We start from the raw sequence: 21,450 nt of genomic DNA on the forward strand, positions 1-21,450 counted from the left end.
GGATAGGCTAGTGTAGGATGGCGATGGCGATGGGCATGACGTTACCTAAGCTTAAGCTCGGCGATGATGGGGTGGTTGACAAAGGCCCTGGTCTTTCGGGTAGAAGGACGATAGCTGAGTGGTTGTCACCGGTCTGATCTAGCCGGCCGGGGGTGGCTAGTCGGGACCTGAGGCAGGGTGGATAGGCAGAGAGCGAGCTCGGGAGGCTCAGGAAGCTTGTGAAAGTGTGGGGAAGGCTGAACTGATGGACTTACTTACCGTGAGTAGATGTGAGGTGCAAATGTCGAGTGAAGCTACGCTTCTTCAGTTGATGAGTGATGTAGTTGAAATCGAGAATGTCTTCATGTTCATGCCCTTTATGAACAAACAGCCCGAGGGACGCCGGCGAACTTATATATATATATATAGACTTGATTCTAGGGCCAGAACCATACCGGAGCCGGACAGTGATCGCCGGGTTATGATATCAATGGCAAAAGCGTCCTTGTCCCGCCCGAACGGGGTGAAGCTCTCTCGGAAGAGCATGCGAGCTCGGGAGAAGATGGCGAAAGGTCTTGGTAAATCTGGGGTGCCGAAGCTGTCGCTATCACATGTTATAGCGCACGTGCTAGCATGACACTACCTCGACTACGGCGTTACACTACAGGCGGAGTGCGGGGGGTCTACAGGGGCCAGCTTACAGGGCAGAACAGGGCAGACAGGGGTAGCTCTGGAGAACCTGGCGAGGAATTCGGTGACGCACCTTCACTCCCCCTACCACATTCCCGAGAAAATAGCCATCACATTGATTTTCATATAGTAACATTCCAGACCTCGACGTTTATATATGCTCTAACCCTGACTGGAGTCATACTGTGATTCAGTGGACATCGGGTAGAGAAGTAAACAAACGAGAATCAATGGAGAACAAGCTAAAATACCTATGTCTGTCTAATCTCGCAAGACAGCACGCGCGTGTAATTCATTCGTGTCAGTGTTCCGCTCCACCTGCTATGCTACAGCACTGTACTTAAGTAAATAGTATACAATCTTAGTATCTGATCTGGACCGAACCTCGGATGCCCAGCCGGCTGCGTCCCCATCTTCACAGCACAGCCCATCCGTGCTGCCGATACTTTCCGAGCTCTTAGCCGAGATGGCGATATCATCCCGCCACGGCCTTTACTTATGCGTGCGTGAGCTACGTAAATCTTCGTCTGATCGTAATTCATACCTATACTATGTATGTTGCTGTAGGCTGGATACATCAGTGAGTGTCTATCTGTACACTCGTCGAATAGGACACGCCAAATGATATCTGTATGCCACACACATGGAAGTACGGTATGTATCTCTGTAGACGATATTACACTAATCTATTACACTGACCTATCTCTGTCCGCGGTGAGCGCCGTCCAATAGTTCCGATGCTAGACTAAGTAGTTCCTCGCCAGATTTTTTTGTCCCTTTTTAATCCACTGACCTCAACACGATCCTTCTATTCAGGAAGACATGGGACCCGCATCCAATGTCATCCATACAAGAAGCATTGCATAGCCCAACCAATCCCTCAACGAGTCGCACATACATACCTGGGTACATCCCTCTTTTTATACCTGAAGTCCAAGTATACTATCGACAGCCTCTGGTGACCTTTCTTTGTTCTTTGTATACCTGTAACGCCAAGCCCACTCTCAACTTTTGTACATGATCGTAATGCATACACGGATGGCTTCGAGGCTTGCCAGTGAGCTAGTGCGCGATGCTCTCAGATGCAGAACTAGAAAAACAGGAGGACAGGAAATTACACAGAAGCTCTTCTTCCCGTGAGCTCAACCTCATCTATAGCGCGACTCCCTGGCGCCGTGCATGCCCATAATGGGGGGCGGGGGAAACAGTTCCTAGAACATCATCTTTTACAGCAAAGTACCAGTTACGAATTGAGCGTCTTGATCATCATCTTGCTCTTTCGCTTGTCGGTGACAAGAAGGCCTCGTTCGCTGAACACTGAGTTCATAATTTCGATGACCTTGAGAAAACTGCTGGCAGCTCCGCGTTCTTGCGTGACGCGGACAATGCATAGCTGACTGCGTTTTCCATGCTCGATTACTCTCATGATTTCAGCAGCGAATGCCACTTTCTTCATTTTGAGGTCTGGTAGACGTGTTATTAGCCGAGGACAACCCGTAATCTAAAAGCGCCGTAATGAAACCCATGGATGGTGATGGAGTGACTTACAATTGTCTTCGTCGACTCGAGCAAAGACGATGTTCCTGGCCTTATCGACTTCTACGTCCCGAATGCCGTATTTCTTCCAATCTTTAAGCAAGATCACAATCTCCTGCCTTGCGCGTCGACGAGAAATAGAGAAGCAAAGATATTGAGTAGCCGGTTTCACCCTGAATAGGCGGGCAAGCCAGCTCTGCTGAGGTTCAATGTTACGGATCTTCTTTTGATCTGCCCGCTCACTGCCGCAAGGAGGCCGGGCTGGATGACTGAACATGCGTGCGGGGATCGACGCATCACTCGGTTTAGATTCTGCAGCTGATTAGTATCGACGTCTTGTGGCTATGAACAACGTGACTTACCCGCGATCGACATCGGTGCTTGGGCCTCATTCTTGCTGTTGCGCCAAAAGGCAAGATTGAAGCTCTTTTTCTTGAACAGAGGTGCAGGTGCATCTATTGGAGAAGGATCCATGGCCGTGGATGTGAGATGGTCAGCTCCATTTAAAATGGATTCTCCCGCGGTACTGAATATAGTCTCTCTATCCTTAGACCTGCGCTTGAACCATGATAGTCTCTTCTTCACATTAGTGGAATTCGTGCTATCTACCGATATGATTTCTTGTGCGTTTGCCGAGGAGCTCGCCAATTCATCATGCATGTACCGTTCGCGAAGGTTAAGCTCATTCTTGGTCTGATCATGAGCTGTGGCACCGTGAGACATGCCTTTGTGTAGATTGAGTGGCTTAGGGACTTCAACGTCGCCAAATGGCTTACCCGAGGGTGAGGTTACTAGACGTATTGTATTGTCCTGCCTGGACAGGAACTCCAGGTTCGCATGATCATCCGTTTCGTGTTGCTGGTATTTAGCTGGAGCAGAAACGATTCGAGATCTAGGGTCACCATCATTGTTTCGAGACTTTTCGATGATTGATGGTAGCGGAATCTTGTCCTTTCCCCATTGAGTGCTGTACTGCGAATAGATTGGTGCCGAGGAAATTCTGAGGTTTGAATCACCCTGCATCGCTAGGTCTCTCATAGGAGGTATACCATTCGGCTGAAAGGTACTGCGATCAAGATACATGGATGTATCCCAGTTGTTAGAGTTCGCACCAGTTCTCGGCCATGCTGTTGCTATTACGTCCATTGCTGATGCCGTAGGTGACGGCGTCGGTGGTAAAGGCCGGTGATCCCAAGGACGAGCCCTCGCGTGCGTATGTAGGTTACCTGTGGGAGCTGGTGTAGGCGTTGTTAATCTATTAGGGGGCGGTGCCGAATCCGCTAGAACTGACACCCGGCTTGGAGTATTGTCTAGGTATGACTCAGGCCCAAGCAAAGAGCTGTTGAAGGCATCATCACAATCCTTCGCAATGCTGTGACTAAACTCACTCACTTCTTCATTCCAAGGCGGACTGTTGCCACTTCCGTGAGCCATAGTCGTCATGGACTGGGTCGTAGCTCTAATTTTCCTATGCAGTTTTCTGGGCGGTTTGGTATCTCTAACCAAGTCTATGGGGGTGGCAGGACCGTAAATATGTTCTGTATCGCTTCCAGCAATACCCGCCTGGGCGTGTGCTATTTCGCGCTGGCTTTCTGACTTCATTCGAACTTGGGAGAAGTCAACGCCTCTCTTACGCCTAGAAGCCGGCCTCATGTAACGACTGCTCTCGGTGCTCTGAACCGAGCTCAAAGACTGTCGCGAAGGGCGTGAAGCGAGAGGAGTGTTAATGTAGCGACCGCCTCTCTGCTGTCTCGAGCGAGTAGAAGCAGTTTTGAATGACCCGCTTTGGCCACGGTGTGATGTTGAAGAACGACTCGACTTGTTCGCGACACTGCCATTTCGGTGGACGACAATTTTGGCATGACTAGCATGAGCATTTTCAATGATTCTCGAGGACTTGTAAGGATCGTAGCTCATGGTTGTGTTGCCTCCGTCTGTAGCGTTATCCGTAACCTCAAGTGTCCCATCTGTAGGAACAGTCGATATCACAGTGAATCGTGAAGGTACCCTCTTGTACCTGGATGGAAACTCAGCCGTTGTGAATTTTTTCCTCCAGTTGACAGGTCGCAGGTGATGATAATCACTTGCAGAGTAGGTCAAATCGGCATCATAGTTTTCTAGTTTCTTCTCTCGATAGCTGATGAGCAACCAGTAAAAAAGTTTCTGGTCATTTGGCCTGGCACAAAGTTAGCTTGTCGGAATAACCCGAACTGAGAGAATAGGTATGTGGACTTACAGTGGATTGGTCAGTTGCATGGCGATTTGTTTCTCAGAGAATGTGTGCCACATTGACTTCAATTGGCGTAATATCTGCAGATCAACCTCTTCAGGTGGTACGGGCCTAGCCCTGTCACTCGCTCGACAGTCAGGTGCCGGGCTATCGGTATTCAAGCTATTTAAATCTTCATATTTTAGCATGAAGGGATGCTGCCAAATCTTTCGAATCGATATACGCTTCGCCGGGTCAACCGTTAACATTTTCCTAATCAGATCTTGGGCCTCCTTGCTGAGGGACCTTGGCATAACATAGCTGCCTTTTGCTGCCTTTGCGAGTAGCTTTGGCACGTTTCCATCAGGATCATCGAATGGGAGTTGGCGGGTAAGAGTTGCATAGAGTAAACAACCTAAACTCCATATGTCTACCTTGCTACCTTGGTAGCGACTTCGAGAGATTAGTTCTGGGGCAGCGTAGTGTGGGCTACCGCACGATGTTTTCAAAGCATGAGTCGGGCTTTGTTGAATTGCCGCCATGCCAAAGTCGGCTATTTTTACTACGCCATTGGAGTTCATAAGAATGTTCTCGGGCTTGAGATCCCGGTGACATATGTTGAAGGAGTGAACGTATTCTAAGGCGCTGAGTATTTGGTAAAAGTAGGCTGCCATCTCGAATTCGGGTATCGGACCGCAGGCGTTTATATATGTGAACATGTCACCACAATCCATATATTCCAGGACAAGATAACTAAGATAATGGTAAGCACAGAGGCAAGCGCCAGACATAGTATGACTTACATCTCGGCGCGGTTCTCCCAGATATCATGCAGCTTGACGATATTGGGATGGTCGATAAGTTTTAGCACGGCAACTTCGCGCTCGATAGACAAGGGCATCTGTCTTTGCGAATTAAACTCATTTCGCGTGCAGTCCCATTTCTCTAGCTCGGCCATACTCCCGGCGGCAGTTAGTTGGGTCATGTTCTTGGCGAGGATCTTGACGGCAACGATATCATGGGTGGTATGATGTCTGGCTAGACGGACACGGGCAGCTGATCCCTTGCCCAAAGTTTTTCCGAGTTCCCATGGGCCTATGTGGGTTTTTCGATTGCCACCCGAGGCGCAGCTGGACGTCGAGATAACAGACACACGTTGATCCCCGTTGGCTTCACTAACACCAGGGGTTGGTATGTGTTGACTAGCGGAAACTCGGTGATTGGCGCTTCTAGATACAGCGAGATCTTTCGAGTTGGACGCGACACGGCGTGGTGATAAGGATGTACCATTTTGGGATGGGCCTTTGACTGGGACACAACGAGTTGGATGGGCACGCAACGGGTTTGGTTGAGGGTTTTGGGATCGACTGCGCTTCTCACGTTTCTGGGGCGAAGTGTTGATGATGCGATCAGTTGCGTCTCCTAAAGGAGCGCGGCGAACATGATGAGCCTTGGAGCCCCCACGATCAGCCATGTCTGAGGCTAAGAAGCAGAGCAGGACATCAACATATCATATCTGTGCTAATCCCAATCTAAGAAGGTAGTGATGCCGATTCGCCCCGGTAGTGGGAGCTTTTGGACAATCCAATTGGAGACAAGAAAACAGAATGTGTAGACGGCGTAATTAGTGCTAGTCAAGCGAAAGAAGCACGCAAGGGCAAGGGCGTGGCTGCAAACTGTAGGCAAGGAGAGACTGAGAGCGTCAAGTAAAGTAAAGGTGGAAATGATAGAGGGGCGCGAAGAAAACCAGGGGGGAATAGCTGTGCAGGCTTGAAGTTGTTAGTAGTGACAGTCCCAAGCTGTGAGGAATGTTTCTGAGAGGGGCCAATTTAGAAGAGATTCGAGGCCGCGAATGTGGCAAGTGCTTCGAGATCTACTTGGACAGAAGATGCGGGAGAAGGTGGCCATGGACAACAAACATTGAATGATGTAAGTACCATTATGGATAAAACCTAAGCCAATGTACGCCCTACTTACCTCTTCTCACCTCTTCTTGACGCACCCTCAATGGCCATATAGGGTATTGTCGAACTTGAACATCCCCCATTGTCGCCGTGTTTGCGAGCGTGCTCCATCCATTGGCGCTTCCAAAACACCCAAGACAACCTAAAAGCATTGATATTGATGTCTCATTGCCTAGGTGACCTCTAGACTGGTTTGCACATGCTCTCACGCTCTCACGTGCCTGTACATTCTTCAGCATTGCTTATTGTCCATTGCTCATTTTCATAGCTTAGTGAAGACGTACCATGAATGTAAAATAAACAAAGGGCTCAAGATAGAATACTATTATATGTACCCATTGATTGTTAGCCACGGACATAAGATACTTCACGTACATGAACTGCAACCCGAGACCAGCAAGATATATATTTATACATATATATATTTGAGCATGTGTCGAATCTTAAGCAACATGTATTTCACATGGTGTAGGCACCTACTCCATGAAAGCTACATTAGTATGATGCTATGAGGTAGCCAACATGGGTATTGGCTATCTGATCTAGGTGCGCACGAGATGACTTAGCAGCGGAAAGGAGACCAGAGAGCATATAAGAACTAGATTGATCACGAAGCTGGGAGATTAGGTAACCTTTCCATGTGCTCTCTCTCCCTCGATCCCAGGAGGTATGATGTACTACCTATGTAGGTGAGGTTCGGCATGTTGGAAATGCGCTCACTTCTCTGCTTTGTTGCATACTATGAGTATATACATAAATGTATGCTATGTGCATGTGTTTAATCATATGGATATTCCCCTATCCATATTCGCACACCGCTTAATTGATATCCCCACTTTTATCGAGTCCGAACGCGTCTTGCTGGTACAATACGCGTTGAATCCTATGACTTGGAGTCGTTAGGCGACGAGTTAGTTGCATGTTGACGACAGACTCAACCAAGGCAATGACTGAACCCACTCCTGGGGAGAATCAGGAGAATCAATACCCTATCTTCGAATAACAGGAGATGGGTGTCAACTTGCCGCTTTAATAATTTCTGTGTTTGCTTGATCTTAGTGATTCACGCCTATTCTACACTGCACGATGCCGTCGCTCGAACCCCGCCGACGGCCAAGGGCTGTCTACGAGGAGGACGAGGATGCCGAACCTTCGCCAGCCACTTCTGACTCTTCGAAAAGACGTAAAAATGGCATCAAGGGCCGCGTGGTCGAGGAGGAGGATCCAGAGGAAGAAGAGGGCGAGGAAGAGCAAATGTCCGATGGCTCCCCCGCACCCCAACATCACAAGCCCGATGGTTACTCTTCAACGAATGGCTTTGCTCTCGGTCCAAACGATTTTCACCCTGGCGCTATAGTCCGAGTCCGAGTCACCAACTTTGTCACCTACAAGCAAGCCGAATTTCTTCCGGGTCCTAACTTGAATATGGTGATTGGTCCGAACGGGACCGGCAAGAGCTCTCTGGTCTGTGCCATATGTCTCGGCTTAGGTTACCACCCTAAACACCTTGGTCGCGCCAGCCACGTTGGCGAGTTCGTGAAGCATGGCGAGGAGAGCGCAACAATCGAAGTAGAACTGCAGAAACGACCGAAGGACCGAGCAAACCATACCATTCGCGTCCAGATAAATCGGGAAGACAATGGGAGAAGGTGGTGGCTGAACGGCAAAGAGAGCACCCACAAGGCTATACAAGAGCTAACGCGGAAACTGCGCATCCAAATAGACAATCTATGCCAGTTCTTGCCTCAAGACAAGGTCGCCGAATTTGCAGGCCTGACCCCCACACGCCTCCTTGAAGAGACTCTTCGCGCTGCCGCGCCTGAGGAGATCCTCGAGTGGCAACTACGGCTGAAGAATCTACATAAAGACCACAAAGAGATGAAAGTTCAGGTTGAGAACTGCGCCGAGCTTCTAAAAAATCATGAGTCTCGCCAGCAGGGCCTCCAGGCTGATGTCGACAGGCTTCACGAGCGTGAAGCTATACAGAAAAAAGTCGAAGACCTTGAGAGTGCACGTGCTGTCGCTGAGTACAATGACAAGCGTTCAAAATATGGTGAGGCCAAGAAACGATTGAAGGAGGCAAAACAAAAGCTAGATGATTTACAGAAGGCTTGTGGGCCTGCTTTGGAAGCCGTGAATCAGAAACAGGCATACCAGGCCCAGATTGAGCCTGTTATAGATGAGCGGAAGAAGGCTCTTCGCGATGCGGAAGTCGCCGGAGAACAAGCCTTACGCAAAATTGAAGTATACGATGAGAAGATTAAGAACGAAGAGAATAAGGTGAAAGCCGAGGAAGACTCATTGCGAAATATCAAGGCAAATATCCAGCAGAGACGTAAAGCGCTCACGGATCTAGAGGCTAGAATGAAGGACAAACCCCCCGAATTTGTACCTGCTGAATGGAACACCAAGATTGTGAGTCCTCTCTTACAGTATTTCCTGCTGCCTTGGCTCATACCTATTCTCTGATTTAGCGCCAAAAAGAGGGCAGCTTGCAAGAGATTCAGGCAGAACGCCGCATGCTTGATGATCGGTTTGACGAGCTCAAGGGTCTCAACGTGTCCAAGAAGTCTGCATTGGCTAGTTTGCAAGGAGAATTTGAAAATTTAAACTCGCAGCAAGGAAAAAAGCTGGCACAGCTGAAAAATGTACACGCAGATGCTGCCAAGGGCTGGGAATGGCTCCAGGAGAATCAGGACCAATTCGAGAAAGAAGTTTTCGGCCCCCCAATGCTCACCTGCTCCATTACGGACCAGAAATACTCGGATCAAGTCCAGGCATTGCTTAACCAAGACGACTTTGTCTGCTTTATCTGCCAGACACCTGGCGATCACAAAAAACTCAGCAGCCAGTTTTATGGCCAGATGGGCATTGCCGTTTCGATTCGAACTTGCAGCACCGAGTTTTCATCATTTCGATCTCCTCTATCTAGAGACCAGCTTCGTGAATTTGGCCTTGATGCCTACGCCATTAACTTTCTGGAGGGCCCTGAGCCCGTGTTGGCTATGCTATGTGGAGAGAAGAAACTTCACCTCTCAGCTGTCGCTCAACAGGATATCAACAACACCCAGTATGAAAAATTGATGGCTTTTGAAAGAATACCAAACTGGTCGGCTGGTAAGCGAATGTATCGCGTTATAAGGCGCAGAGAGTATGGTCCCAGTGCTACGTCAACTAGTACCAGAACCATTATGCCGGGCCGCTTCTGGACAGATCAACCTGTCGATGATAGCGAGCGAGTAGATTTGGAAAGGCGAATGCAGGAGATTCGGCAAGAATTGGAAGCGCTTAAACAAGAAGGATCGGAGATCCGAGAAAAGAGGAAAGGCCTGGAAGATCGCGAAGAAGAAGTTCGAGCAGAAATTGTAGGTCTATATCTATTGGCCATCGAAAGAATACTAATAAACGACCTCTAGGATACTTTAAAGCAACAGAAGAATGAGTTGCAAAAAGCTGCCACGTACTATGCAACACTTGGAGACAAGATTCGTAAGATGTCGTCCGGCCTATGTGGAATAAATACAACAGCTAACCAGACGTAGCTATTGTGAAAGGGCAGCTAGAAGACGCCCAGAAGTCCATATCAGAAACCAGGATACGTATCTCCGAGTCTAGCGTTCGATCAGACGAACTTGTGCTCGAGAGAGCACGAGCCGTTCTTCAACACAAAGAATTGCTTTGTGGCATGCGAGATAGTCACCAAGCCTTGTTAGATGCTCAGATCCGTCTCATTGAGGCTAGATCAGATGTGAAAGCGCTTGAAGTGCGTAACGAGGAAATCAGGCAGCGTCTCGAGGACGAAAAGACACAAATTCAAACGGCTCGAACAGATGCAGATCGGCTGAAAGCGGAAGCAGCAATTGCCAGAGACGTGGTTTCAGAGGCGGTGGCGGAAAACCCAGACCAACTACCCTATCTGAACGAACTTGCCGCAGGCAAGACCGTTGAGGAGCTCGATAATGAGATAGGGGCTGAGAACAGCAAGCTGGATTATGTTCACGCTGTTGACCCGGCAGTGCTACGACAATTCCAGAAGCGTGCGCAGGAGATCCAAAATCTCACACAACAGAGGGAAGAGCTCACCGCCAGGTTCGACTCGCTCTCCCATAAGATCGACGAGCTGAGGCAGAAGTGGGAGCCACGCGTAGACGCCCTCATCACAAAGATCAACGATGCGTTCGCCTACAACTTTGAGCAAATCAACTGCGCTGGCCAGGTGGATATCTACAAGGACGAAGAAGACTTTGAGCAATGGGCTATTGAAATCAAAGTCAAATTCCGGTTAGTACCCTCTCGTGTCCTCTTACTTCTCAAAACCCCTTGCGTAACTCCTCCCACTCATCTACTACAATCTCCACGGAACACGACAAGTCCCAATGACTAACACAAAGGCAGACAAAACGAAACTCTCCAACAGCTCAACCAACACCGGCAGTCGGGTGGTGAGCGCGCCGTGTCGACCATCTTCTATCTGATGGCGCTACAATCGATGGCGCAGGCCCCCTTCCGCGTCGTCGACGAGATCAACCAGGGCATGGACCCGCGCAACGAGCGCATGGTGCACGAGCGCATGGTCGAGATCGCCTGCCGCGAGCACACGTCGCAGTACTTCCTCATCACGCCAAAACTGCTCACGGGCCTCCGCTACGACGAGCGCATGCGCGTCCTCTGCATCGCCTCAGGCGAACATATGCCCCCTGAGGGCCGCAAGCTCGACTTCGGCAAGCTTGTTAGTATCAGGAGGGCCATTGGCGCAGCTGCTTGAGTTCTGCCGTACGGGCATTGGCGTTCGTGGGCGTATCTGCGATTAGTTTCTCTGCTCTCTCTCTCTCTCTACCTTTGCCTAGGTCTTCCAAATAAGTTCATTGAAAAGAGGGCAAAGGCCAAAGTCGCTAAGCTGGCATAGATGTAAAATATAGCGGCTCATCACCCGGTAGGGAAGATTTATGCGGTTTATGGGGGTTTTCAGGCATGGACTTGATGGAATTGCCCTTACGCGTTCGGAATACCAGTATGTAAGTAGGTACCTATGTGATGGGTACCTATAGGTAGACAATGTTACCTAGATAGGTATTGAAGCGCGCTTTTGAAGAAATGAATACCTCAATCTGTATGAGATCTGTACTTGCCTAGTAATTTAGGAAGATACGATGTTGTAGCATGCGTGAGGATGATATTTGTCGTTGAACACTACATCTATATCTACATATTTTGTCTCCGACAGAGAGTCATTGCCTCCGCGAAGATAGTGATTACATGTGTTGATCTAATATTAGGTATTTCGAAGTAACCATCTATGATATGCCGGTAGCCAGGTAGTAGGTACGCTCATCATTTCTTCTTTTTATCTTATATATACACGTCTTGATTAATCTCTCGACTATGAATTCCTCTTCACATATTCCTCAACACATCCAGCACAGCCCAGAACTTATCCGCCAGCGTTAGACCGTACCCGATCCCCACAACGCCCCTCGTGAACCGCCATCCGCGCTCCTGCGACGCAACGGGGTATCTCGCGGGGCCGGGAATGGCAGTTCGGATGCCGAGGGCGCCGAAGCGGTCCTCGCACACGCTCTTCATGTTACATAGCCCGCGCAGTCCCTCTTCGCCCGCGAAGCGGCCGTATCCTGACCCGCCGACGCCGCCGAAGGGGAGCTGGATGGCGTAGTACACGGCGAAGTCATTGACGGCGACGCCGCCGGCGCGCACGCCGCGGACGATTTGGCGCAGGATAGGGTCTGAATCGGAGCCGTAGACGGAGGACCCCAGGCCGAAGGCGGGTGTGTTGGCGAGGGATAGTACGGCGTCTGCGGTGCACGAGGGCGCGCGTAGGATTGTCATTATTGGCCCGAAGCATTCCTCGTTGGCGATGGCCATGTCTGGCGTCACGTCGACGAGGAGTGTAGGGGTGAAATAGAAGCCGTGCGGGTGGTCTGGGTGGATGTATCGCTTTCCGCCCGCGAGGAGTCTGGCGCCAGCTTTCACGGCGTCAGACACGAGGCCCTCGAGACGTGCGAAGGAGGCGTCGGAGACCATGGCGCCGACGTCCTTGTCAAGGCCCATGCGCAAGGCGCGCACGCGCGGTGTGAGCATCTCCACGAGCTTGTCGTAGACCTTGGGCGTGGCGATGATTCGCTCGATGCCGATGCAGTTCTGCCCGCTGGCCTGGAAAGTGCCGCGGAGGAGGATGTCGGTTATGCGCGGGAGATCACGGGCCGCTGAATCGAGGATCATGGCTGCGTCCTTGCCGCCGAGTTCCGCTACCACGGGCGTGAGACTACGTGCTGCGCTCGCCGCGACATGGTGGCAGACAGGCCGGCTGCCGATGAAGGTGACGTGTGCAACACCTGGGTGGCTTGTCAAGTGGCCGGCGGTCTGCGGCCAACACACGACGCTCTGGATTAAAGCCGGATCGTGGCCGTGCGCTACAAGGGCGCCTCGCGCGATGCTGGTGTAGTACGCCGCGCTCCAGCACGTCTGCTCGCTGACTTTGACTACGACGCCGTTGCCTGCGAATATGGAGGAGATGATTGGTCCCATTAGATTATGGAATGGGTAGTTCCAGCTGACGAGGGCTGCCACGACGCCCAATGGTTCGTAGTATACGGTGCCTTTCTTATAGGATAGCAGTAAATTCGTCGGCCGCTTCGAGGGTCGCAGGGCTTTCTCGCCGTGCTTGATCGTCCATTGCAGTTTCTCAGCCGTTACCATGATCTCTCCAAGCTGGGCATCAACCATCGTCTTGCCCGAGTCGAGCGAGCTGACCCTGCAGATTTGCTCCTGATTATCGAGGACGTGCTGGAGCATCGAGCGTAACACTTGCCTTCGCTCAGCAAAGCTCGTCTTGGCCCATTTTCCCTGGGCTACAGCGGCTTGAGCGATGGATCGATCGAGACCGGCAGGGGTTGACGGGTTCACGAAGCCGAGGAATTGGCCAGTAGCAGGAGCGTAGCATTGTATAGCTGTTGTGCCTGAGGTCTTGATCTTGGGGCTTTCGAGCACCTTTGATTCTTCAGGTAGTGTCGGTGGCGGAACAATATATTGGAGGGGCTTCTCTCCCGAGCTGAAGACGGCGAAGAAGAACAGCAGGGCACCTAACACGACGCCAACGATAGGCAGGGGGGGATTTGCAAAGCTAAGATCCTGTATCCTGAGATGCACCATGTTAGAACATCACGAACAGGAGAAATGGGGGCTTGAATCAAGTATCCTTCCAGACAGACACATACGGAAACCGTCGCAAGTGCAGAGTTAACTGACCAAGCCAAGCCTCTAGATCAGGCGTCATCGTTGCGGTTGATGATGGTGGCAGACGAGGGAAGTAGGTAGTTTCCAGATATACTGAAAGTGCTGGACGACGACGGTCCAACGCAGGTACAATGAGATCAGCACTGCTATCCCCCGCCCACCAAATTATTCATCACCGTCTTCATCAAACGAGTGTGCAATGGCACGATATTGGTGTGACTTGCCAATGCGCTGCCGGCCGGTGTTAATTAAATTATCCCATGTAAAAATACCTACCTAAATCTCAAGGGTCTTGTGGCTGGTGATGGCGTATTTCGACTGACGTGGCTTAGCTGGCAAGAGGACGGCACATCTACCGTAGGTGGGCAGGCAGTTCGATAATGAAAAGATGAATCGTGCACATTGCGCATAGTGGTTAGAAGCCTTGATTTTACTGCTACTTTACGCTGCATTACTATATATACCCCGATGAATCTTCGTCATCTCGCCATATGCCTTCTAGCCTGTCGCCAAGGGTCTATATACACAGGTCGAGGAGCTTTAGCGCTCCGTTTTCTTTGAAAATGGCCGAAGCAGCACGTTTCAACGTCCCCTCTCTCTCTCTCATTTCATATAACAAATGCCGTCGCTCTCCAGTGTTAAGAAAGACCCGATTCTTTATACGCTAAACGCCGCCCTACTCGTGCCCAGAAAATGTCGAACACGAAAAATCAAATGCTGACCGTGCAACTGACGCGAAACAATCCCAGCATCGAGAAGTGGCCATAATGTAAATATACGTGATGGGGTGCAGTAGAAAAGTCTAGTTCCAAAACAGAACAAAAAAGGGTGCAAAAGTGAGGATAGAGGTTGGAAATATTGTGACTTTCATCGTCTCCTCGTACAGTGGCTGCGCCAATAATATGCACCAAAACAAAGACGCCAACGCCAATTCCAGAAAAACAGCTAAAGACGCGTTGAAGTAGTATGCGCTATAGTTGGTGTCTGGCAAACCAGTCATGCCTTTAGGTATCATAGATTGCTCGTTGCAGATCGTGGAGTGCTGGGAGCATAGTTTATCATTTGAGATGAAAAGAATGGGCCGAGGCGACAACGACAATCCTTGGCCCCAAATAGTTCAGTTAGTCGCTCAAGAGCATATGTATTATTCATGTTCTTGGATGTGATTGTTCTGGTCTTTATGGAATGCGAAGGCTGATTTGAAAGACTTCCCACGCGTGCGCCTTCGAATCTTGTTGACTATGCCACTGCCTTCAGGTTCTGGTGGCACTGATCGTGTGGATTCGAAACGGCTTAACATGGCTGCACTGGTAAAGTCGTTCGATGCTTCAAAACTGGCACGAACATTTCGATCCATCCGATCCATTGACGCCCGCATCCGATCATATGATGGTCGCACACGATCAACGGATGGACGGATAGGGACATCCGGCAGGTCGGCCGGCTGGTTAACGGGTGTTTCCATCGATAGATCATGCCGGGTATAATTCGTTCCGTCGCTACCCCTTTGGCTTCGAGGGCCGTGACCAGCAACAGAAGTAGCCGCGATGGATGGCGGATAGATGGGGCGAAGGTCTTCATCAATACTTTGTTGTGGTTGGTGCTTGCGACGGGAGGAGCCAGAGGAGCTAGATAAACTTTCCTTCGCATCGTGCGAGCTGTGCTGATCTTCTCTCTTCGCCACTCTGTCGAACTTACCCGCAGACACCTGTTCTCGAATAATATCTACGTCGTATGGCCAGAAAACCTTTTGCAAAGCCTTACTAGCATAGCGTGGCGCAATGCAGATGAGAGGTGTGAGGAACAGGACAATCCAGAATGACAGCTCGCTGTAGATTTGAGCCGCTGTGCCATAGAAGGTCGATGCAAAGCCAGCATCTGCCGATGTATAAACACCCGTCCAGAAGAAGATGAGGAGATCGCTGATAGCAATGATCAAGACTGTTAGCCAGTCCCAGGTATATGTATTAATGAGGATGTAAAGATTGATCGTGATAACTGCAGGGTGCGCAATATAGGCACCAAGCCGCTGGCGCTCAATCACATCTCTACCACTATCAGCAATCGTTGTGGTGTTAGCAACTACGAGGTAGGGTATGAAGAATGTTATGACACTTTGATAAAGACCGTCTGCCATGTATGTCCTATTACAGAATTAGTATGAGTGACTTGAAGACAAGATCTTTCAGAACTTACCAGAATTTTTGCTTTGTCCACTCCAAGCGCTCGATACCGCGCCGATAGAGTTGTGGAACAGCAAGTGACACAGAATCGGAAACATCCTGGTCAAGGACGCCAATAACGATGGGTGGGACGGATGTGAAAATGAGATTGAACAAGATGATGTACGTGTACTCGAAGAGATAGGTGATGTCGTAGTTGCACCAAATCTGATACCAGAAAATGGTGAAAGTCCAGATCATGTTTTTGTAGAAGAAATTGGCAATTGCCTCGGCCATTCTTCGATATGACCATCGACCATGTACTAAAACTAGCCGCTGGAGGAAGCGGAATTGGCCAATAGCATAATCGGCAGACATGACGGCTTGACGACCTTCGACACCAGCAATTCCGACACCAACGTCTGCCTCTTGAATCATGGCAACATCATTAGCACCATCGCCGATTGAAAGCGTCATAACATCCAAGCTATTCTTGACCATTGATACGACCGCGGCTTTCTGAGCGGGACTGACGCGGCAGCAAAGAACAGAAGCGCACTGTTTGCACAATATCAAGAATTTTTGTTTCAACCTCTCATCGAGAACCCACTTAAGCGTGAACCCGTCGATAACCAGTGCATGCCTAGGTGAAGGGGCTCCGTGGTCCATGCGCGCGTGCTTGAGATCTTCGTCATCTCCCGTTAGATTGAAATGCCTGAGCCTTTCCGTGATCTCTGCGTCAAGCTCACGGATGAACTTTTCAGTATCTGTTTGACCAGATTCATCTTCAACGACCTTTAGAGTAATGAGTTCCATGTCATTGTTGAGCAGATTACAAGAGAACCCGATGTTGATGGCGGTCTCAACCTTATCACCTGTAAGTACCCAAAGTTTAATACCAGCCTGTCCAAGTACCTCGATTGTATCAGGTACGCCATCTTGTAGGCGATCTTCGATAGCTGTGCCGCCCAGTAGAGTGAGGTTCTGTTCGATCTTATCAGCAACTTCCTCTAGCTTTTCTTCCCGGTCTTGCATCGAAGAAGCAGCTTTATCGTGTTCTTTGCGCCAATCAAGATATTCCTGCTCGGAAAGTATACGTTGTGCTATACAGAGGGTACGTAGACCCTCACGCGCGAACAACTCTAGGTGCTCAGCTGTGGTCTTACGCAGCTCTGCCTGCTCACCGCGCGTGAGCCGAGAGTAAATGATGCTGTCGGCGCCTTTACAGAACAGAATGATACGCCCATCAGGCATTCTGATAATCGCGCTCATTCGCTTTCGGCTTGAGTTGAATTCGATGGTGTTGAGAATGGTATAATGAATTTCTTCGCCCATGACGTTTAATCTAATTCCCTCGGATGTGGAGCCGAGAACCGTAAAGCCCATGTCGCGTGCCGTTGCAACTAGTGCAGCTTCATCTGGAGACTGAGCCTTGAATTCGATCTTTGGTTTTTCCCCAGGGACGTGTTCGGCAATGACGGTGTGGCAGAGTGCAAGAGCCAGCATGAAATGAGCATTTGCGTCTCGCTGTTCATCCCCATGTTCACCTCGAAGATCGTCGACAAAGTCTGGCGCTATGAACGTCACGTCTTCATCATGCAGGTAAGGGTTATCGTGAATCTTGCGGAGGCCGTCAAGAGCTTGAACCTTGCAGTGGGCGATTTGCTGCCTAGCCTCAGCGGCTTCCTTCACCACGTCAACACCTAAACGCTTTCGCATGCCGGCTTGCGCTTCTGTATAAGCCTCTCCATAGGGCTGTCCGTTGATAGTAACCTTCTTGAACTCCATAACATTTTGAGTAAGCGTGCCGGTCTTGTCGGAAAATATATACTCGATTTGGCCCAAATCATCCGAGATATTCCAGGATTTAGGGACGCAGGGGTAGTCGATCGGTTCGTAGTACATTTCCACGTCGCTATATATGAAAATAGCTTGGAGTGTACGGACAATTTCAAGGGAGATGTACAACGAGATTGGAATCAAGTTCTGGAAGACAATGAGGGCGGCAAAAAATGTTATGAAGCCGGTCATTGCAGGAGTTCCACCAATTGCACCATAGTCAAACCAAGCTGATGATGCATCGGTTTTGGCCCAGGATGCACCATTGACAATAGCACTCAACAAGCAGATACCAAATAGAATGCCAAAATTGTACAGCACTTCGCTGTTCAGTTCGCGAGCGATGCGCGCTCTCTTGCTAGGAGTTGCTCCAGCATTCATCATAATCTTGGTATCATGACCTGTAAAAACGACAAGGCCGAGAACCCAATCAGTATTTCTCAAGTTGCAACCTCTGAGGAGTAAGTTGTCAATCGTAATTGGCTCTTGCATTTCTCTCGATCCAATTCCCGGGAAATTTTGCTGCCACTTGATGGCTGCGGTGTACTTGTACAGATTGGCCTGTGGGGCTTCGCTTTCGATTGAAAATTGAGCTCGCTCGCAATCTCTGGCATGTTTTAAGGTTCGCCCACAACGGAGAGCCTGGCGGACCTTAAGGTTAGTCTCGCCATCCAGATTCTTCGTCTCGACGTAACAAGCACCGTCGGTATCTGATGTGGCTAAAACAATGACATCTGCGGGCAGTTCATCATCATTATAAAGTCGGACAAAATCGCCAACTTGAAGATTCTTCCACATATCCTTGTGGAATCTTGCTTGGCCGCTAATCTCTAGGTCATGGTTGATCAGATCGCCCTTCTCGCGTGCAAGAGCGTCGTGTTCCATAGGATTCACGGTGGACGTTCCTTGGGGTGGCAATGGTGAGGACACTGGGGTCATCTGTATATCTTCGAAAGCCGAGGCGACTGACTTTCGATTTCCTTTTGTCTCGATCGAGAATCGGGGATTGGACGCGGTTTTACTTCCCACATCCGAATCTGAGTCTTTCGTCCATAAACTCTTAATAGCATCCCATAACAAACCCATGAATCTCGAGGTGGCCTTTTTGATCCTCCGCCATGTAGAAACATTGTCGTCCGCGACATTGACATTCTCCCAGCCGACGAGTCGATGTACAGCGGCGTTGTTGAGCTCATTGTCGAGTACCGTTCGCCGGTAATCTTCAATGCCGTCTTTGATAGCCGTGACAGTAATAATGAAGATCAGAGGTATCGCGTTGACGCCAGGATTTACTCCTCCGAAAATAGGGAAAAACTAGAATCGAAGTTTGGTATGAGAAACAGATTACGAGATTTCAAGTCTTTACTCACTATTAGGATAACGTTGAATAAGAAAAATATGTTGGCAATTTGATGGAATTGGAACCAGATGTTTTTGGGGATGAAAGACAAAGGCGTATACTTGGCTGTCCTGATCTTGTTTCTCGTATATATTTGGGAGGGGTTGCCTTCCTCGTCCTTAAAACTTTCTGGCAATGGTAGATTGAAAAACAGGGTCCTCCCCTCGCCTTCGTCTTCTGAAGTCGTGGTGCTATTGGCGTCCGTCTCATTGCTGGGCTCCTCGTGAATCGTCGTGCTAATGATACCTGGACTGTTATCCGATTGACTAGACCCTCCAGACTCGCGTTTTTTTTCTGTCGAATCGGTCCTCTTGTGTATCCTATCCATGATGTTGATTCGTTTGACGCCGCTGCTCTTTACGGTGAGCTTGCGAGTGGCCCATCTTGACCGCGTTGGCGCAATGTCCAGCGAATCGTCGTTCTTGTCGTCCTTCGCCATGGTTACGGGTGTTTCGGGCAGCGCCCGTCAATTACAATCCTCGTCGCCAGACTCGCTTATGGTCCAATCTTGACTATCCTCCTGCTACTGGTTGCGGTCGGGACTGCGGGAAGGAATAGCCTGCTCTAGCCACGGTGGAGATATTGAGACGTCGCAACACAGCTAGCTGTATTCGGGGCGGCGAGGAGCAAGATGAATTACCTACTACAGGCGCTGTTGATGGAAGGACACACGCAGTGGTAGGTGAGCGCCTGTGTAAAGCTACGTGGGCATTGCCCGACGGTGGTGAAAGAAAGGTAGGACGTCGTTGTCGCCGTTGGTGTTTGTTGGTTGTTGATGGGGAGACAAAACCGGCTGGACGGGCTGGATTGGAAAGAGAACAGTGGAAAGTTTTGGGTGATTCGCTCGCTGGGTTGTCGATGGTACACGGGGCAGTGAACATGCCGGATGGACCGGGGTTCGTAACTGTCCGTCCCAACTCCCTCCATGTACCTACCTACCCAGGTCTGCCAGGTAAGGTACCTACCTACTGTGTAATGTCTCCTGCTCCTATTTAGCAGGCCTGTCTCCTGCACATGTGGGCATGGAATAGTGGGCTTCTCTGTCAGCATGCTGCTAGGTACTTTACCTAACTGGGCTCTGAAATGACATCGCTGGAGTGCCCACTAAGTCATACTGTGCTGCCCCCCCTGGAATCCCGCCCCCATCGTGCATACTATGCATACTAAGTATAAGTACACTTCATCTACAGGCGTTGTGCATCTCTTTGTAACCCGGAACAGTTCTCATTGTCCACGACTTGCAGGAGAGGAAAATGAGATTGGCTTGCCAAAAAAACGAGGCCCTTTTGTATTGTTAGGTATGTAGGTATTCACTACCTGTACTTACCTACGGTGCAGCGCTTACGGGCCATCGACGTATAGACTACTACAGTAGGTACCTACTGCGTAACAGCGGCAATACATGTACCTACCTATGGCACAAGTAAAAATAGTGTGGCGCAAGCGCGAGTGCGAAGGCCCGGAAGGTTTCTGGAAGGTCTCTAGCTCTCTCTCATAAGGCATCGATTCACTATTTATTTACTATAGATAGATATATAGTACCGGTATTGCTGAAGCACCGGACTGATGATCAACGGGTTTAAATGTAATTGTCGACGCTGTCGCTGGGTAGGGCGGCGCCAAGTGCCATTACCTCCTTTTCACTGCTTCCCTATCCCGACTTTTACCACTTGTAATTTCAACACACTGCCAAGGAGGAGCAGGCTACAGGTAGGATCGACATGCACAGCATATGTTCAGTTCACTACAACCATTATCAACCAACACCGACCTCATTGAGCCTGAAGGCCAGGTGTCTAGGTAGGTGAAGGAACCCTCGTGCTCTAGGACGTAAGTAACATCCATGATACCTAAGTATTGTTGTGGCTAAGGTACTGAGTCAAGACGACGAACTGGTCTCGGGAGTGAGTAAGTGCCTACCATTTACCTGCCACTTCCATTTGTCAGCCGCAAGATCCTCCTTGTTCTCGAATCAGCGTTATATCACGAAATAAGTAGGTAGTGTACACCAGGTAGGTAGTAATACGCGCACCGCCTTCAATGCTATGCACCTAATGCAGGTAGTACGGTACCTCCAGCCTGTACCTAGGAAGGAGATAGGTAGGTACCTTGATGTTGTGTCATTTGAGGCTGCAGTATACTCCGTAGGTACGGATAGATAGACATCCATTGCATCCAAGTTTTCCCATCACCTACCTGGTTGACGGGTACATTACTTACATGTTCTTTGCCCTCATCAAGGCTGCACGCATTATTCGCGAGTAGTTGAATAGGAACGACTCAGTCAAGTGGTGCTTTATCTCCGAGTTCTACTGTACTTACTATATGAAAGAGACGGCTATCCTAGCCGCCTTTTCAGGGTCTTGATCCTGTTGGTGGAGAATGTTCTTAAATAGATATGCCACTAAGCGGTTACCATCT

General features: G+C 49.7%; 5 protein-coding genes across 5 annotated transcripts; 2 read left to right on the forward strand and 3 right to left on the reverse strand.

The window, feature by feature from the left end:
• Positions 1-1,801: 1,801 nt before the first annotated feature.
• Positions 1,802-6,135, reverse strand: F5B22DRAFT_474181 (uncharacterized protein). The gene is made up of 5 exons (XM_047972181.1): positions 5,218-6,135; positions 4,442-5,167; positions 2,568-4,381; positions 2,218-2,517; positions 1,802-2,133 (listed from the first exon to the last, which is right to left on the reverse strand). The coding sequence occupies exons 1-5, from the start codon at positions 5,886-5,888 to the stop codon at positions 1,913-1,915; spliced, it is 3,732 nt and encodes a 1,243-aa protein (XP_047826387.1). The 5' UTR covers positions 5,889-6,135; the 3' UTR covers positions 1,802-1,912.
• Positions 6,136-7,261: 1,126 nt separating this feature from the next.
• F5B22DRAFT_474289 (P-loop containing nucleoside triphosphate hydrolase protein) lies at positions 7,262-8,936 on the forward strand. Its single transcript, XM_047972185.1, has one exon. It carries the CDS (start codon positions 7,465-7,467, stop codon positions 8,845-8,847), a length of 1,383 nt encoding a protein of 460 aa, XP_047826388.1. The 5' UTR covers positions 7,262-7,464; the 3' UTR covers positions 8,848-8,936.
• On the forward strand, positions 8,680-11,528 carry F5B22DRAFT_474280 (P-loop containing nucleoside triphosphate hydrolase protein). The gene is made up of 5 exons (XM_047972184.1): positions 8,680-8,793; positions 8,863-9,743; positions 9,795-9,867; positions 9,921-10,659; positions 10,774-11,528. The coding sequence occupies exons 2-5, from the start codon at positions 8,898-8,900 to the stop codon at positions 11,141-11,143; spliced, it is 2,028 nt and encodes a 675-aa protein (XP_047826389.1). The 5' UTR covers positions 8,680-8,793; positions 8,863-8,897; the 3' UTR covers positions 11,144-11,528.
• A 1-nt stretch (position 11,529) lies between these two features.
• F5B22DRAFT_474250 (Aldehyde/histidinol dehydrogenase) lies at positions 11,530-13,785 on the reverse strand. Its single transcript, XM_047972182.1, has 2 exons — positions 13,611-13,785; positions 11,530-13,531 (listed from the first exon to the last, which is right to left on the reverse strand). Exons 1-2 carry the CDS (start codon positions 13,667-13,669, stop codon positions 11,773-11,775), a joined length of 1,818 nt encoding a protein of 605 aa, XP_047826390.1. The 5' UTR covers positions 13,670-13,785; the 3' UTR covers positions 11,530-11,772.
• A 579-nt stretch (positions 13,786-14,364) lies between these two features.
• F5B22DRAFT_660664 (uncharacterized protein) lies at positions 14,365-19,468 on the reverse strand (the record flags this gene model as incomplete). The annotated part of the gene is made up of 3 exons (XM_047980311.1): positions 14,365-15,773; positions 15,826-18,944; positions 19,001-19,468. 3 exons carry the CDS (start codon positions 19,466-19,468, stop codon positions 14,774-14,776), a joined length of 4,587 nt encoding a protein of 1,528 aa, XP_047826391.1. The 3' UTR covers positions 14,365-14,773.
• Positions 19,469-21,450: the final 1,982 nt, after the last annotated feature.

Source organism: Xylaria bambusicola (assembly GCF_022495145.1).
Source record: "Xylaria bambusicola strain CBS 139988 unplaced genomic scaffold F5B22scaffold_61, whole genome shotgun sequence".
Lineage (NCBI taxonomy): Eukaryota > Fungi > Ascomycota > Sordariomycetes > Xylariales > Xylariaceae > Xylaria > Xylaria bambusicola.